Source organism: Salvelinus alpinus, chromosome 2 (genome assembly GCF_045679555.1).
Source record: "Salvelinus alpinus chromosome 2, SLU_Salpinus.1, whole genome shotgun sequence".
In the NCBI taxonomy this organism is placed as follows: Eukaryota; Metazoa; Chordata; class Actinopteri; order Salmoniformes; family Salmonidae; genus Salvelinus; species Salvelinus alpinus.
Window position 1 is genome coordinate 110,351,912 of NC_092087.1, and position 18,769 is coordinate 110,370,680.

General features: G+C 41.0%; 2 protein-coding genes across 3 annotated transcripts in view; both read right to left on the reverse strand.

The window, feature by feature from the left end:
• Positions 1–18,769, reverse strand: part of LOC139548974 (zinc finger protein 180-like) — a 155,079-nt gene that overhangs the window by 39,299 nt on the left and 97,011 nt on the right. The gene's annotated exons all lie outside the window — the stretch shown is intronic.
• Positions 1,575–17,078, reverse strand: LOC139548049 (zinc finger protein 271-like). Of its 2 annotated transcripts, XR_011669623.1 has the most exons (5): positions 16,504–17,078; positions 2,663–2,702; positions 2,411–2,551; positions 2,245–2,324; positions 1,575–2,113 (listed from the first exon to the last, which is right to left on the reverse strand). XR_011669623.1 is itself a non-coding variant. In XM_071357363.1 (2 exons), exons 1-2 carry the CDS (start codon positions 16,766–16,768, stop codon positions 9,720–9,722), a joined length of 1,746 nt encoding a protein of 581 aa, XP_071213464.1. In that variant the 5' UTR covers positions 16,769–17,078; the 3' UTR covers positions 7,624–9,719. The 2 variants fall into 2 exon arrangements, 1 of the variants encoding a protein (XP_071213464.1); XM_071357363.1 differs by lacking the exons at positions 1,575–2,113; positions 2,245–2,324; positions 2,411–2,551; positions 2,663–2,702 and adding an exon at positions 7,624–11,200.

Below are 18,769 nucleotides of genomic sequence, written 5' to 3' on the forward strand. Positions count from 1 at the left end.
ATAGTTCCTCACAGAGATCTAAAGTTCCTCACAGTATCTATAGTTCCTCACGGAGATCTATAGTTCCTCCTAGAGATCTGTAGTTCCTCCTAGAGATCTGTAGTCCTCCTAGAGATCTATAGTTCCTCACAGAGATCTATAGTTCCTCACAGAGATCTATAGGTCCTCACAGAGATCTATAGTTCCTCACATAGATCTATAGTTCCTCACGGAGATCTATAGTTCCTCACGGAGATCTATAGTTCCTCACAGAGATCTATAGTTCCTCACGGAGATCTATAGTTCCTCACATAGATCTATAGTTCCTCACGGAGATCTATAGTTCCTCACGGAGATCTATAGTTCCTCACAGAGATCTATAGTTCCTCACGGAGATCTATAGTTCCTCACAGAGATCTATAGTTCCTCACAGAGATCTATAGTTCCTCACAGAGATCTATAGTTCCTCACATAGATCTATAGTTCCTCACGGAGATCTATAGTTCCTCACAGAGATCTATATAGTTCCTCACAGAGATATATAGTTCCTCACAGAGATATATAGTTCCTCCTAGAGATCTATAGTTCCTCCTAGAGATCTATAGTTCCTCACAGAGATCTATAGTTCCTCACAGAGATCTATAGTTCGTCATATAGAAATATTCTGAATCAGATGATTGACATGTGGATAATAAGCTTTGATATAACGTTCTGTTACTTCACTGCCACCATAGAAGATCACGGGGTGGTATTGAGAGGGGATGATAGTTTAGAAAGCAGCGGAAGGTCTATAGTTCCTGGGAGGCTTGATTTTGCCGTGGTCTCTGGGAGGTTAGAGTACCGTTGACAATCCGGTCATTGTCCGGGAAACAAACATTTATTTTGGCTATACACAGTTCAAAGAACTTCAATGTTTCGGCTGTTTTGCCTAGTAAACTACCAAGATGGCTGACTAGCTGTTGATGTTGAAGAATCGTCCCGTCCACTAGATTATACTTCACAGTACAGAATCACCTGAAAGACGCACATCGCCATCTGCTGACTGGAGTTGGTATCGCAGTTGAGAAAATACTTTCAGACAATAAGCTAAAAAGCGACTGCCCCTAAAAAACAACGACTCTCTTTGAAAACGGGCTATGTGGCATCAGAAACATTTATTATAGTGTAAAAATGTACTACAAAGTGCAGCTAAATATAATAACTTTGGTCATACCCAGTCAGCACGTGACGTCCAAGGACGTCGAATTATGGGCGATGTCAGGTCTGTCTGTTGTGGTCGCTATTTCGCCCCACAATAGTCATCCCAAATTGGGCTGTGTGTAACTATGTAAATGTCTCTCGGCTTTTTTTTTTCTCTCTGACTTTTAACAATATACACTCTAAAAAGTAAAGGTTCCTGGAGAATCCTTTAGGGGTTTTTCAAATTTAAACTGTGGGGGAACCCCTAAAAGTTATTTGAAGAACGTTTTGTCGGAACCCCTAAAAGTTATTTGAAGAACCCCATATCATGGTTCATCAAAGAACCCTTTGGGGTTCATTTTTTAACTCCCTGTCCACCCTCCCTGCATTACAAAAACATATTTTAATAACAATATTGACTTAAATAATTAATTGTTTAATTAGTGGCACCACAAATGTGAATTAATATTTACAAAACAATTTACCAAACAAAACACATTACAAAATTGCAACATTTCTGCAAACATGTCAGACCATAATAAATAATACATTTACTTTGTATAGTGCTTTTCATGACATTTAAAAACTAAAATAATGATGTACAATGAAAACAACATACATTAAAAATGAATCATAGGTAAACTAACAATATTGTAGACTTGATGCTAAATACAGATTTTTCAGCTTTAGTGTGTATATCGTATCCACTTAGTTATGTTAGGAAGTTTGCCATCTTTATGACCGGCCCTGGTAACTTCACCCCAACTTCTCTTATCCCCAGAACACAGTAACTTTAGAACATAAATAAAAAATACAGCCCTAGCAGAGCCCCAAGTCCCATTGGAACGTCCTCGAGGGCGTGGATGTTCTCCCCATCAAAGACCAGCGGGATTTCACTCTCATGGTGAAATGGATTTCCGCCGATGTGCAGTAAAGGAGTGAAGAGCGGTGAAATCTGTGTGTCAACAAAAGTAAGAAAAGATTAATACACACAATTAACAAAGAACACAAATGTTCAGCTGTAGTTTTATATCAGCATGCACACCTATGTTTATGAAGAAACAGATGATTGGTGCATAGGCATACCTTGTCACGGACATAAAGGCCACTCGGGTCCTCATTGAAGAGGTATGGCAAGAGCAGAATCGCTGCTGTGGTCTCCAGTCCTAGTAAAGTAAAGCAATGACATTACTACACTTGCTAATTTTATCACAAAATACATTAGAGAAAGGGAAGGAATAAGAGCAGATACCTCTTCTGTATTGTCCTTCAGGGACTGTCGAAATAGCAGGATGATGTCCTCACCCCTGCCTCGCCTCTCTACCTCTGATAGTCCTTGAATTATCTTTTTGTCTATATCCATTCCATGGACTTGATTCATTTCTGAGAAGATCTGAAAAGATAATTTGCACACATTTGTATGCTAATAGATTTCAGTTTGTAGTGACTGCTATGTAGGTTAAATGTACACTTCAAATGCAGCTGTCCTACTACATATCTGTACCTTCTTCTTGATCCCAATTGCATTGTGTCCATGTTCTGTCCTATAAGAAATTCAAAGGAAGAGAAAATGTGTCAAAGAATAGTCTTACAAGCATTAAAACATATATATATATATATAATATTGCGTACATGTAACGTTTCCAAAAATGGGATAGTATTGTCGTAACGTTTCCAAAATGGGATAGTATTGTACATGTAACGTTTCCAAAATGGGATAGTATTGTCCATGTAACGTTTCCAAAATGGGATAGTATTGTACATGTAACGTCTCCAAAATGGGATAGTATTGTCCATGTAACGTTTCCAAAATGGGATAGTATTGTCCATGTAACGTTTCCAAAATGGGATAGTATTGTACATGTAACGTTTCCAAAATGGGATAGTATTGTCCATGTAACGTTATGCCCCCTTGTGAGGTAATAGTATTGCATGCTGTAGCAGGCTATATAAAGAGGAAGACCTCCATTGACGATTCAGTTCGTTGTAACATCTCGTCTGGACAGGTCACCGTCCTTAGTTAGTTAGTTAACGTTAGCTAGTTCATTATCACAAAAGTGAGAACTGCTCTAGATTGGAAACTTACGTTAATGAGTGTAAAGCCATGTTGGCTTTATGGAAACGATATACAATATATGGGAAAGAATATAGTTGAGGGAAATAATCCAAACCTAGTTGTGCCTAGTTAGGACATAACGTTAGCTAGCTAGAGAACGGTACTGTACTGTAGCTCATACAACGCCGACGGTCAAACCCGGCTTTCTAATATTTACGGTAATTAACTATAGTAACGTTATGGAAGATATTCACAGAAAACCATCATTGTCTTCGTTATTCATTAGTATGTTATATTATTATATATAAATTATTTCTAGACATATTCAGAGCCAAACATCAACCCAACTTAACCTTTTTAACTTGTTATCGCATCCAAACTTGTCACCATCGTTTTCAGTTGCGAAGTTCCCGGAAGAAGTCCAGCAACAACGGAGGTTCCTCGATGAACCCACCTTCTAACAAGTTCTTTGAAGAACCTTTTGGGGCTGTTTTTCATTGACCAAGAACCCTACGGTTCTTAGGGGATCTGAGAACAACTCCAGTTGAACCCTTCATTTTTAGAGTTGTAGTCGGCTCTATTTACTCTCAGATTCAAAACATGATGATTTTCATCAACGATCAAGTCAGCTGCTGCTGCTCCAATACAGTATGAGGTGAGACGGTGAACTGATGTTGAACCGGGCAGTCAGCTGCTGCTGCTCCAATACAGTATGAGGTGAGACGGTGAACTGATGGTGAACTGGGCAGTCAGCTGCTGCTGCTCCAATACAGTATGAGGTGAGACGGTGAACTGACGTTGAACCGGGCAGTCAGCTGCTGCTGCTCCAATACAGTATGAGGTGAGACGGTGAACTGATGTTGAACTGGGCAGTCAGCTGCTGCTGCTCCAATACAGTATGAGGTGAGACGGTGAACTGATGTTGAACTGGGCAGTCAGCTGCTGCTGCTCCAATACAGTATGAGGTGAGACGGTGAACTGATGCTGAACCGGGCAGTCAGCTGCTGCTGCTCCAATACAGTATGAGGTGAGACGGTGAACTGATGTTGAACTGGGCAGTCAGCTGCTCCAATACAGTATGAGGTGAGAAGGTGAACTGATGTTGAACCGGGCAGTCAGCTGCTCCAATACAGTATGAGGTGAGACGGTGAACTGACGTTGAACCGGGCAGTCAGCTGCTGCTGCTCCAATAAAGTATGAGGTGAGATGGTGAACTGACGTTGAACTGGGCAGTCAGCTGCTGCTGCTCCAATACAGTATGAGGTGAGACGTTGAACCGGGCAGTCAGTCATTCATTCTGTACTATGAGTCTGGTCTAACATTGTTACTGCACATTGTGGTGGAAATTCTAACCAATCAGGAAAGACTTTATCATTTCTTCAAACAATCAACCTTTATTTGATAAGAATTGCAATAATGTAGCTGGTCAGCCCTACACTCTGAGGTGGAAGGCCGAGAGCTCGATGACACAAGGAGTTCAGAAGCCTTATATAGTCAAACTATCTTGTGCATATAGAAAACACGTGATCTTGGTATGTGTCCGTGTGTGGAGAACGAGACACAGACTAACTGTGAATTGGTCGTCTCGTTCTGTAGCAACAGCTAGTTATTCTAGTTTTCCAGTGAGGTGTCAAAACAACAGGAAATCACTCTAGACACAGTTCCTCTGAAGTAGATCAATGGTTCCCCGAATTGGGGCAAGCAAGCGCCTTTGGCCTGTCTGCCCAGAGGGTGTGTCTGGAACTAGTCTAGAGATAAATCAGATCCAGTCTGAACTGTGTGATGTAGTAGGGAGTTGTAGTTTCTCTAGAGATAAATCAGATCCAGCCTGAACTGTGTGATGTAGTAGGGAGTTGTAGTTTCTCTAGAGATAAATCAGATCCAGACTGAACTGTGTGATGTAGTAGGGAGTTGTAGTTTCCAACAGGCCAATATTCAACCTAGTTTAGCGCATAAAATGTTGTAATTAACTACAATGACCATAATCCACTGCACGCCTACTTGTCTTGTCTGTTTCTTTTACACCTGTTAAGTTATAAATAAAGAGTAAAAACTCAGACGATAAGTAAAGCTCAAACCAAGTTTATTCACCCACTGAGTCACAGCTGCTTAAGACCAAGACATATTCACACAAGCACTGGTATTTAATCCTTTATGCTGAGTCTCCTCCTTACTGGTATTTAATCCTTTATGCTGAGTCTCCTCCTTACTGGTATTTAACCCTTTATGCTGAGTCTCCTCCTTACTGGTATTTAACCCTTTATGCTGAGTCTCCTCCTTACTGGTATTTAATCCTTTATGCTGAGTCTCCTCCTTACTGGTATTTAATCCTTTATGCTGAGTCTCCTCCTTACTGGTATTTAACCCTTTATGCTGAGTCTCCTCCTTACTGGTATTTAACCCTTTATGCTGAGTCTCCTCCTTACTGGTATTTAATCCTTTATGCTGAGTCTCCTCCTTACTGGTATTTAACCCTTTATGCTGAGTCTCCTCCTTACTGGTATTTAACCCTTTATGCTGAGTCTCCTCCTTACTGGTATTTAATCCTTTATGCTGAGTCTCCTCCTTACTGGTATTTAACCCTTTATGCTGAGTCTCCTCCTTACTGGTATTTAATCCTTTATGCTGAGTCTCCTCCTTACTGGTATTTAACCCTTTATGCTGAGTCTCCTCCTTACTGGTATTTAATCCTTCATGCGGAGTCTCCTCCTTATTGGTATTTAACCCTTTATGCTGAGTCTCCTCCTTACACCTCTGTTGCTAGGCAGAACTTTAGTCACATCAGTTCTTCCTCACTTCATCTGATCTCAGCCTAAATTCCTCCCTCCTCCCCACCTCACGGCTGTGGCCCTTCTCCTCCTCACCTCACGGCTGTCCTGTTGACTTGTACCAGACTGTGACCCTTCTCCTCCCACCTCACGGCTGTCCTGTTGACTTGTACCAGACTGTGACCCTTCTCCTCCCACCTCACGGCTGTCCTGTTGACTTGTACCAGACTGTGACCCTTCTCCTCCCACCTCACGGCTGTCCTGTTGACTTGTACCAGACTGTGACCCTTCTCCTCCCACCTCACGGCTGTCCTGTTGACTTGTACCAGACTGTGACCCTTCTCCTCCCACCTCACGGCTGTCCTGTTGACTTGTACCAGACTGTGGCCCTTCTCCTCCCCACCTCACGGCTGTCCTGTTGACTTGTACCAGACTGTGACCCTTCTCCTCCCACCTCACGGCTGTCCTGTTGACTTGTTCTTCTTCCATAGGATCCCTTACGTCTAACAATAACGTTCTACATTCCCCTCTCTCAAACAGTGACATAAATAAGGATATTTATTATTTTCAAGTTCAGAAGTCAGAACCCATCACCTGCTATGTAAAAGAGACATAAGAATGCACAATGGTCAATGCTATCTGGGATCCTTGGGACATCCCTACCCTAAACAATTTTAAATGCCAACTTCAATGGGCTAGGGACGTCCCAAGGATGTATCTCTACCTGGAAATACATGATCTAAGTGATTGATAGTTGGTATTCAGGAGTCATAAAGCCTTAATTACTTTAATGAACTACTGAAATAGTGATTTTGTCAGACAGCAGCTCTACACTTTATTGACTGACTGATCCATTCATCCTTCCATCCCTCCTCAGCCTTCCTTTCCTCAGAAGACCCAGTGAGGGTGGAGCTCAGTCAGAGAACTGTTGAGGGACTGGTTAGGAAGAACACTTCTACAGCCAGAGAGGTGAGAGGTCACAGATGGTTTAGATGGTAAATATTTATGTCCCTTAACGGTTCATCACGTCAGGAAAAGGGAATATGTTAATTCATCCATGTTTATATACATTAGTGCAAATTGTCCACTGATGTGGGTGTAATTTCTCCCCACTTTTGGCTGTATGAAAGTTAATTTCCCCTCAGGCACACACATTTGTTCTTTGATATTATGAAGGTAATTTGTGTAGAATGTACTTTTCCCCACTCATTCACCCCATCTCTTTATATTGAATATTTTATATTCGGTGGCCTGACTGCATCCAGACTGTCAAAGGCCCGTCCTGGTAGATCTGAACCTAATGCAGCTTGGAGTGATCAGATGACAGAAGTCACATTTAGGTGCCAGGTGTAACTGAGGCCATAGATGCTCCATATCCATTACTTTGAGTGTTTTATATAATATGACTAAATGTGTTTCTGTGTTGCAGGGCTGCAGAGCTGTGGGAGACCACCTCAAGCCCCTGGTAGAGCCGGGGGTGGTGTTTACCACTCCTCCAGCAGAGCTGTGGGAGACCACCTCAAGCCCCTGGTAGAGCCGGGGGTGGTGTTTACCACTCCACCACGCCTTCAGCAGGCTGGAAAAGTGGGATTGACACGGTTTTTCATACTGAGATGGACCAAGAATCTGTTGATCATTGGGTTCATTTGTTGAAATCAAATCAAGCTTTATTTATACAGCACATTTCAGACATGATGCAACACAATGGCTTCACAGGAATAAAAAAATGAAAAACATAAATATTTAGTACACAACAAACAGAAGACTAACAACTGAAAGACTAATGGGCACCCTAAGGAAATGCCATTGATAAAAAATATTAATTGGATGCAATATCCATCCCCAAATTCAATTTATTTTTATTTTTTTAGGAGGGGCTCTGAAAGTCACTATAGGGGTGTCCACTGAAAATTGACTAGTAACAACAACTGGGACCTAAAAGACACCCACCATGAGACCCACTAAATCTGCCCAAGAAAAGAAAAACCCACACCAAACTTAAAGACAGGACGCAAACCAAAAAGGTAGAGCAACTAAAGGTGTTGACTCTCCACATCTATCAAGACAACTGGAGCACTGGATCAGACACTCTTAAATAGAACCTGGACCAGCTCAGGTGAAACACCTTCCCACTAACGAGATGGACAAGCCAGCACAGGTGTAACACATACTGACTAACGAGGTGACACCAATCAGTGCGTCCTACGTGCTAACGAGCTAGACGTGCTAAAGTCCAACCTCAAAACATAAATGGAAAAACCAAAAGCTTAAGAGAATGCTCACCACCAACAGAAAACAACTTCCATGTCACATTATAATCAACTACAATGCTTCACCTTCACCAATATAAACATGGTGTCTGTCTAACAACAATTAAAAACAATATTTATTTTTTCCACAAAGAAACCTAAAACTCACTAGCTTCTAGAACTCTCGTCCCCTTGGAACGAGCCCAAACAAAACTCATCTCCAATACGGAAAAAGAGTCAAAATAAATTGTGATCCATGGCAACGCACTGGCTAAACGCAAAACATTTTGACTGCCCACCCTTGAGACAATCAGCAACCAGGTTGTTCTCACCACGGACATGTCTGATTTCAAGAGGAAACTCCTGCAATATCCGTAGTAACTTTCCACCTCACTGCGGAGCTTCTCTCTCTTGCCAGGGTTCACTAGATAGGCATGTTGTTGGATCTGGGCCCAGTCCCCAATGTCATGCTCTAGTACATTTGGTTTGGCACATGTGAGAATTAACCTTGATATTCTAAAAGCACAATGTCAATATAATTGTCAGTTGGTTGCATAAATAATTATCATTACCAAATGTTACATGAAATGTAAATATGAAATATTTGATTGCATAGTTGCTAGGTAGGATAGCCCAATGTCAAGACACATTTTTAACATGTTCAAATCAATAACCAATATGCAGAAACAGTTTGGGATCAATTGAAAACCTAACATGTGGTATATACACAAACATCTGCCACAATAATAATATTTTTTTAAACAAGCTCCTTATAAACTGCACAAGCACCAGAAACGCTGTTGTTTTGACAAGTAGCAATAAATCACTGATATCGATTAGGGGGAAATCAGGTTGTACGTGCTGTTGAAACTAACACAACTAAAAAAACACATGGAAATGGGAGATATATTTTACCTCACTGGTTAGAGGACAACCTGCAGAATACAGTCAGCTACATTTTGGAGTGATGCATTTAAATGTAGGGGTCGCTAAACAAAGGAAACAAAACTTATTTGTCATCACTCATCGATATCATGTCAACATCATTTGTGTGACAGAAGGGAGATAAGGTTACGTGTCCTGTTAAAACTAACAGCTCAAAAACCACACAGAATCTGAGAATAATGTGTACATCCCTGATTAGAGGACAATTTGTGGTAAACAACTAGCTACATTTTGAAGTGTTGCATTTTGATTCAAGTGGGTCACCAACGTGGGAAATGTAACACAGCTCTTTTTTTGTTAGTCACTTTTTGTTAAATCATATAAATAGTACTCTTTCAATTCAGAGCCTGGATTTTCCCCCTGAGGCTAATATCCATATCATGTTGAAATCAATAGAACAGGGGACAAACGTTTAGGCTTCTACATTGTGACATCATTAAAATACTCCTCCTACAATGTTTAAACATTCTACATTGTGACATCATTAAAACACTCCTACTACAATGTTAAAACATTCTACATTGTGACATTAATTCATTGATATCATGAAACAACTCCATGTATTTTCTGATGTTTAATCAGAGATCTTTTATCAGTGTACCTCTTCCCACATTGATCACACATAAAAGGTTTCTCTCCTGTGTGTGTTCTCTGGTGTAGAGTCAGAGAGCAAGATGTAGTAAAACTCTTCCCACATTGACCACAGGTATAAGGTTTCTCTCCTGTGTGTGTTCTCTGGTGTACAGTCAGATTGCTAGATGTAGTAAAACTCTTCCCACAATGACCACAGGTATAAGGTTTCTCTCCTGTGTGTATTCTCTGGTGTGATGTCAGCTGGCCAGATCGACCAAAACTCTTTCCACATTGACCACAGCTATAAGATTTCTCTCCTGTGTGTGTTCTCTGGTGTGATGTCAGCTGGCCAGATTGACCAAAACTCTTCCCACATTGATCACAACTATAAGGTTTCTCTCCTGTGTGTATTCTCTGGTGTAGAGTCAGAGTGCTAGATGCAGCAAAACTCTTCCCACATTGATCACAGCTATAAGGTTTCTCTCCTGTGTGTGTTCTCTGGTGTAGAGTCAGTTGGGCAGTTGTAGTAAAACTCTTCCCACATTGATCACAGCTATAAGGTTTCTCTCCTGTGTGTGTTCTCTGGTGTAATGTCAGCTGGCCAGATGTAGTAAAACTCTTCCCACATTGACCACAGCTATAAGATTTCTCTCCTGTGTGTATTCTCTGGTGTAGAGTCAGAGTGCTATATTGACCAAAACTCTTCCCACATTGACCACAGCTATAAGGTTTCTCTCCTGTGTGTATTCTCTGGTGTACAATAAGACGGCTAGATGTATCAAAACTCTTCCCACATTGAGTACAGCTATATGATTTTTCTCCTGTGTGTGTTCTCTGGTGTGACATCAAGCTGCTTAGGTGAATAAAACTCTTCCCACATTCATTACAGCTATATGATTTCTCTCCTGTGTGTGTTCTCTGGTGTGATATCAGGTTGCTTAGCTGAGTAAAACTCTTACCACATTGAGTACAGCTAAAAGGTTTCTCTCCTGTGTGTGTTCTCTGGTGTATCTTCAGATGGCCAGATGTAACAAAACTCTTCCCACATTGATCACAGCTATACGGTTTCTCTCCTGTGTGTGTTCTTTGGTGTACAATCAGATGGCCAGATGCATCAAAACTCTTCCCACATTCATCACAGCTATACGGTTTCTCTCGTTTCTCTCCTGTGTGTGTTCTCTGGTGTGATATCAGGCTGGTTGAATGAGTAAAACTCTTCCCACATTGACAGCTATAAGGTTTCTCTCCTGTGTGGATTTTCGGATGAATTTTAATGCCTGCTGAGGAGGTTAATCTCTTTCCACTGTCAGAGCAGCAGTGAGGTTTCTTCCCTGTGGATATCTGTGGGTGTTTCTTGAGGTGTTCTGATGTGGAGAAACTCTTCTCTGCCTTGTCAGCATCATGAGGTTGTTGAGGCTCCCCAGAGGACCCACGGTAGTCCCGTCTCTCTCCTGTGTGAACAACAAAGTCAGACAGATGGTTAAAGGCCCACAACAGCGGAAATCCACTGTAAAAGGTGATGCCAACAGCGTAGCCATGATGTTGTACAACAATTGACGTCTGTAATGAATGTAATGATTATTTGAAATTTGTCTTAAAATGAGAAAGAACAGTCATATTTTGTCTTGTTTTCACATTAGTAGTAACATCTAAGCTAGTAGACTTGAAATAAGTTATTCATGTTGTTGAAACTGTAAGCAGTGTGCCAGACGACTTTTGGTCTCCAATATAGGCACCTTTCTGTGTTTAATACAATTGTATGTAGTATATCTGCCTGGAGCGAAAATGGTGAGCAAAGATTTTAGTTTTTCACAAAGTATTCTGAATGTGATTGGGGGAAAAATAAGGGGAGTAACCTCCATTTCCAGGTTGCTTATGAGTGCATTTCACACTACTTTGGATTATAATTGTAAGGCTCGTTTGAATGTCCTGCTTATAATATGTTTGTGTCATCATCGCAAATCAACCGCTTTGTACTTAAAAAACCCTTCAACCAGTAAAATGCTCTTTGTCTAGCTTTTCCATCAGCCTGAAAATGAGGGTTTGTACACTGTTTGCCAAATTGGCCCATAACTTCACCTAACAACAAATAAAGGAAAATAGCTCTGTGTGTTGTACAACAGCCTATACATCAAGGAACAGTTCTCCACAAATTATGAGCTAAGTATCTCTGTGTTCAAACAGACTAACGAGACCCTACTGTAAATCAAGTAGACAATAACACATTATAAACATCAATTTGTTAGGGATGTTGGATCCAACATGGAGCACGGCATAACTGTCTTTACCAGAGTAATGAACGAAGAAGCACGTTGGTTGTTGTTGCATGTAGTGATGTTTGTCACGTGACTGTCATTCAGAAAATGATTTCCTGGATCAGCTGATGATAGTTGAACATGTGACTAACTAAACAGCTACAGTATTAAGAATTATGTGTAATTATTGAAGAACCGCGTTCATGACAGTATCCATTTGTGTGTTGTCAATAAAGTTAAGATAACTCTCGGTTAGAACCATTGGATTTAGCAAACTCTGAAATTATTTAGGATTTCTGTGCCCATGAAAACTGTTTCCCAGCGTAACATAAAGAGACACTAAATGATACATAGTTCGAGTGCATTTCATAATGAAAAAAACTGTCCGACAGCAAGATCCAGTATTTAAGTTGAAGTTCATCATATGACACGCGTAACGTTATGACTATAACTACTGTTCCATGAAGGAGGGAAACTAGGTACAACATACTATCAAATCCACATGTTATGACTATAACTACTGTTCCCTGGAGGAGGGAAACTAGGTACAACATACTATCAAATCCACATGTTATGACTCTAACTACTGTTCCCTGAAGGAGGGAAACTAGGTACAACATACTATTAAATCCACATGTTATGACTATAACTACTGTACCCTGAAGGAGGGAAACTAGGTACAACATACTATTAAATCCACATAGTTATGACTATAACTACTGTTCCCTGAAGGAGGGAAACTAGGTACAACATACTATTAAATCCACGCCTTCCTGGAATCCCCGCCTTCCACAGGTGATGAGCGTGAGGCTCGGATTTATTCCGCTCTTTAATACCGCTCTTCACCGACCCAGGAAGGGGTGGGGCCAAACAGGTGTTGTACCTCGTTTCCCTCCTTCAGGGAACAGTAATTATAGTCAAAGTTACATTTGGGATGTCTGATAGTATCTCTGATTGTCTTAACGCACCACCACTAATGAGTTGTGGAGCTTCTCAAATACATTTTTTCTTCACCTCAAACAGCAAGTAAACAAAGTCTGATCAAAATCAATTGCGAATGACAATAGTTCCTCAAAGTATTTTCGTTAAATATTTCCAGCTCTCGCCCTTTCGATAACCACTCAGCATAAAAGGGAAAAATGTAATGCTCTGATCCAGTGGAAATGTCATAAAATACCTGATTACTTTTTATCCTTTGCACAAATAGCCGACAGCTGTGTCTGTCCCGAACTCACTGGCACGGGAAACTGAGGGCCCAGAATATTTTATACAATGTTACAAGCTTGCTATAACAAGTTTAAGCCAACCCAGTTGATAGTTGATACAAATTTTTTAAGTTCGTTGTAGACAGGTCATGTGCAGCCAATGTGATTTATAGGATATTTATTTTTATTAGGATATTTTCAACCTGCAGAATTCAATGTTTTTATTTGTTGGCTTTATGTAGTTTTTTAAAAGTTTTTTTACTTATCAATGGAAAAGAAATTGGGCTTTATGTAGGTTATTTTTTTTTAAACTTAGCAATGTCAATAAAAATGTTTCTTTATAATTTTCATTTAAATAGAATGTAGATTAACCACAGAGAATGATGTTGAGATACAAAGACTATTATAATAATTATTATTACTATTATAAATTAAATGAAACTGTTCCAATAAAATGTGAATATGAAAATCCCAACTGGCACCAGATCAGTAGAAATGGTCAGATAACTTGGCACCAAATGGAAAAGGTTGCTGACTGCTGGTGTAGCCTATTACCAGAAACTATAGGAGCATAACGACTGCTGGTGTAGCCTATTACCAGAAACTATAGGAGCATAACGACTGCTGGTGTAGCCTATTACCAGAAACTATAGGAGCATAACGACTGCTGGTGTAGCCTATTACCAGAAACTATAGGAGCATAACGACTGCTGGTGTAGCCTATTACCAGAAACTATAGGAGCATAACGACTGCTGGTGTAGCCTATTACCAGAAACTATAGGAGCATAACGACTGCTGGTGTAGCCTATTACCAGAAACTATAGGAGCATAACGACTGCTGGTGTAGCCTATTACCAGAAACTATAGGAGCATAACGACTGCTGGTGTAGCCTATTACCAGAAACTATAGGAGCATAACGACTGCTGGTGTAGCCTATTACCAGAAACTATAGGAGCATAACGACTGCTGGTGTAGCCTATTACCAGAAACTATAGGAGCATAACGACTGCTGGTGTAGCCTATTACCAGAAACTATAGGAGCATAGCGACTGCTGGTGTAGCCTATTACCAGAAACTATAGGAGCATAACGACTGCTGGTGTAGCCTATTACCAGAAACTATAGGAGCATAACGACTGCTGGTGTAGCCTATTACCAGAAACTATAGGACCATAACGACTGCTGGTGTAGCCTATTACCAGAAACTATAGGAGCATAACGACTGCTGGTGTAGCCTATTACCAGAAACTATAGGAGCATAACGACTGCTGGTGTAGCCTATTACCAGAAACTATAGGAGCATAACGACTGCTGGTGTAGCCTATTACCAGAAACTATAGGAGCATAACGACTGCTGGTGTAGCCTATTACCAGAAACTATAGGAGCATAACGACTGCTGGTGTAGCCTATTACCAGAAACTATAGGAGCATAACGACTGCTGGTGTAGCCTATTACCAGAAACTATAGGAGCATAACGACTGCTGGTGTAGCCTATTACCAGAAACTATAGGAGCATAACGACTGCTGGTGTAGCCTATTACCAGAAACTATAGGAGCATAACGACTGCTGGTGTAGTCTATTACCAGAAACTATAGGAGCATAACGACTGCTGGTGTAGCCTATTACCAGAAACTATAGGAGCATAACGACTGCTGGTGTAGCCTATTACCAGAAACTATAGGACTATAACATCAGAATTTACGAAGGCCAGCAGCAGCGGGAGGAGTAGGCTAAAGAATACGTTTTTCTGATGGTTAGGCTATCTTGTTTCAGAGGGGTGTCATCAATAGCCCATAATGACAAAGTGAAAACAGGTAAAAAACAGAAATACCTTATTTACATAAGTATTCAGACCCTTTGCTATGAGACTCAAAATTGCTTTCAGGTGCATCTTGTTTCCATTAATCATCCTTGAGATGTATCTACAACTTGTTCAGAGTCCATCTGTGGTAAATTCAATTGATTGGATATGATTTGGAAGGCACACCTGTCTATATAAGGTCCCACAGTTGACAGTGCATGTCAGAGAAAAAAACAAGCAATGAGGTCAAAGGAATTGTCTGTAGAGCTCCATGACAGAATTATGTTGAGGCACAGATCTGGGGAAGGGTACCAAAACAATTCTGCAGCATTGAAGGTCCCCAAGAACACAGTGGCCTCCATAATTTTTAAATGTAATACTCTTCCTAGTCACCTGGCCAAACTGGGCGATTGGGGGAGAAGGGCCTTGGTCAGGGAGGTGACCAAAAACCTGATGGTCACTCTGACAGAGCTCCAGAGTTCCTCTGTGGAGATGGGAGAACTTTTCAGAAGGACAACCATCTCTGCAGCACTCCACCAATCAGGCCTTTATGGTAGAGTGGCCAGACGGAAGCCACTCCTCAGTAAAAGACACATGACAGCCTGCTTGGAGTTTGCCAAAAGGAACCCAAAGGATGGATGGAATGGAAAAGGTCGCCGACTGCTGGTGTAGCTTATTACCAGAAACTATAGGAGCATAACATCAAAATTGACGAAGGCCAGCAGCAGCAGGAGGAGGAAGAGTTTTTTTCTGATGGTTAGGCTGTCTTGATCTCTGGCTCCCGAGTCATTTGTGTGTCTTAATTATTTAATCAAACAGCGTGCTTAAAGCATCAGACCAGTTCAGAACATATAGTTGATTTAATTAAAACACATGGGGTGTGTCTATATATGGAAAAATACACATATAACATTTCTACCAATCGAAAGGGCCCTAGTGCATTCATTAAGTTCAGACCATTTCCCTTTTTACACATTTTGTTACGTTACTAAATTAGATTTTTTTTAAAGAATTAAATGAAAATGTTAAATGTTTTAGAAATGCTTGAGACTCAAATAAATCGATTAATCATGTTGAGGATATACAGTGTTTGTTTACACATTTGATAAACATAGGAGTAAAAAAAGCTTATATTTTGGGTTCTGATGGGGTACGACAGATGAACTAAGCTCATGAGGCATTTATAAGTGATTTCTTCAAGAAACAATGGGTACATATCATTAATGTATAAGTCCAAAAATGGATGTAACAACTGCTGATTGCCCCTTTAAGACTACATATTGGGCTAATCTAATAGGAGATATTGAGGACTACAGTATTTCAGGCATTGTCATTGGATGCATTTGATCAATTGTTAACGTTTTGTTGATGGTCCACTCTTGATGTTCTACACGTTACAGTGTAGCTTCAGCCATTCCTACAGAACAACATTAAAGTGTAGAACCCCTTTACTGCATATTGGTTCAACGACTGCAGAGACAGTACTTACTGGTGTTAAACAGATCTCCAACCTCCTCTTCTTCCTCCAATGTGACAGTAATCTCCTCCTCTTTCGCACCAAAAACTGCGTCCTCCTCTTTCACATCCTTCTCCTCTTCTTTCACTGTAACACCCTCACCTTCTACTTCTTGTTTAACTGTGACAACCTCCTCTGTCTTCTCCTCTTTCACGACAATGTTCAGCCCCAGAGCTTCTTTCTCCGTCCAGCAGACCGCCTCTTCTTTAACAAGAGGGGAGTAGTTTAGGGAGCTCATGTTCGGGGATGTTAGCTAGCTAGCTATCATTAGCGACTAGGCTAGTGCTAACTTAACCAGCCAACTACTATAGCTGACTAATACAAAATAACGTAATATTCCATTAAATAGGTTAACAAGTTGATACGATAGAAGTGTGGCTAAAACACAGTAGGTAATATACACCGAAAGCGTATAAATAGCTTGAATCTTTAGGCTATGTTGGCTAGCAAGCTACCGAAGTGGGTGACGAGCTGTTTATGAAGAACCGTCCACTAGATTATACGTCACGCTGGCAGCATCGCCTGAAAGACGCACATCGCCGTCTGCTGACTGGAGGGGAAACGCAGTTGAGGATCATATTTTAGATTATTGTAAATGGATTTAATTAAATAATACCATTATATTGAGACATACAAAGACAGGAATGTGTTGATTGATTAGTGCAGCACATTTAAGGCAGTTACATTAAGTCAAACTAAATCTAAATAAGTAGCTAGCTACTGTAGGTCTATACTGCTCCTACATGGTGTAACAATACATCATATAGATGTATATAATGAACAGACTAGGTCTATACTGCTCCTACATGGTGTAACAATACATCATGTAGATGTATATAATGAACAGACTAGGTCTATACTGCTCCTACATGGTGTAACAATACATCATGTAGATGTATATAATTTTTATTTTTTATTTTTATTTCACCTTTATTTAACCAGGTAGGCTAGTTGAGAACAAGTTCTCATTTGCAACTGCGACCTGGCCAAGATAAAGCATAGCAGTGTGAACAGACAACACAGAGTTACACATGGAGTAAACAATAAACAAGTCAATAACATGGTAGAAAAAAAAGAGAATCTATATACAATGTGTGCAAAAGGCATGAGGTAGGCAATAAATCGAATAATTACAATTTAGCAGATTAACACTGGAGTGATAAATCATCAGATGATCATGTGCAAGAAGGGATACTGGTGTGCAAAAGAGCAGAAAAGTAAATAAATAAAGCAGTATGGGGGGTGAGGTAGGTAAATTGGGTGGGTAGTTTACAGATGGACTATGTACAGCTGCAGCGATCGGTTAGCTGCTCGGATAGCAGATTTTTAAAGTTGTTGAGGGAGATAAAAGTCTCCAACTTCAGAGATTTTTGCAATTCGTTCCAGTCGCAGGCAGCAGAGAACTGGAAGGAAAGGCGTCCAAATGAGGTTTTGGCTTTAGGGATGATCAGTGAGATACACCTGCTGGAGCGCGTGTTGCGGGTGGGTGTAGCCATCGTGACCAGTGAACTGAGATAAGGCGGCACTTTACCTAGCATAGCCTTGTAGATGACCTGGAGCCAGTGGGTCTGACGACGAACATGTAGCGAGGGCCAGCCGACTAGGGCATACAGGTCGCAGTGGTGGGTCGTATAAGGTGCTTTAGTAACAAAACGAATGGCACTGTGATAAACTGCATCCAGTTTGCTGAGTAGAGTATTGGAAGCTATTTTGTAGATGACATCGCCGAAGTCGAGGATCGGTAGGATAGTCAGTTTTACTAGGGTAAGTTTGGCGGCGTGAGTGAAGGAGGCTTTGTTGCGGAATAGAAAGCCGATTCTTGATTTGATTTTGGATTGGAGATGTTTGATATGAGTCTGGAAGGAGAGTTTGCAGTCTAGCCAGACACCTAGGTACTTATAGATGTCCACATATTCTAGGTCGGAACCGTCCAGGGTGGTGATGCTAGTCGGGCGTGAGATAGGCAGGGCAGGAAGGATATAGGTCTGTAACAGTTTGGGTCCAGGGTGTCTCCCCCTTTGAAGAGGGGGATGACCGCGGCAGCTTTCCAATCCTTGGGGATCTCAGATGATACGAAGGAGAGGTTGAACAGGCTGGTGATAGGGGGTGCGACAATGGCGGTGGACAGTTTCAGAAATAGGGGGTCCAGATTGTCAAGCCCAGCTGATTTGTATGGGTCCAGGTTTTCCAGCTCTTTCAGAACATCTGCTATCTGGATTTGGGTAAAGGAGAAGCTGGG

Excerpts from the sequence above, each read along its gene's own strand:
- LOC139548049 (XM_071357363.1), bottom strand. The coding sequence starts at position 16,768 with ATGAGCTCCCTAAACTACTCCCCTCTTGTTAAAGAAGAGGCGGTCTGC. Across the intron at positions 11,201-16,503 it reads TGGAGATCTGTTTAACACCA|GAGAGAGACGGGACTACCGT; the intron begins GTAAGTACTGTC and ends TTGTTCACACAG.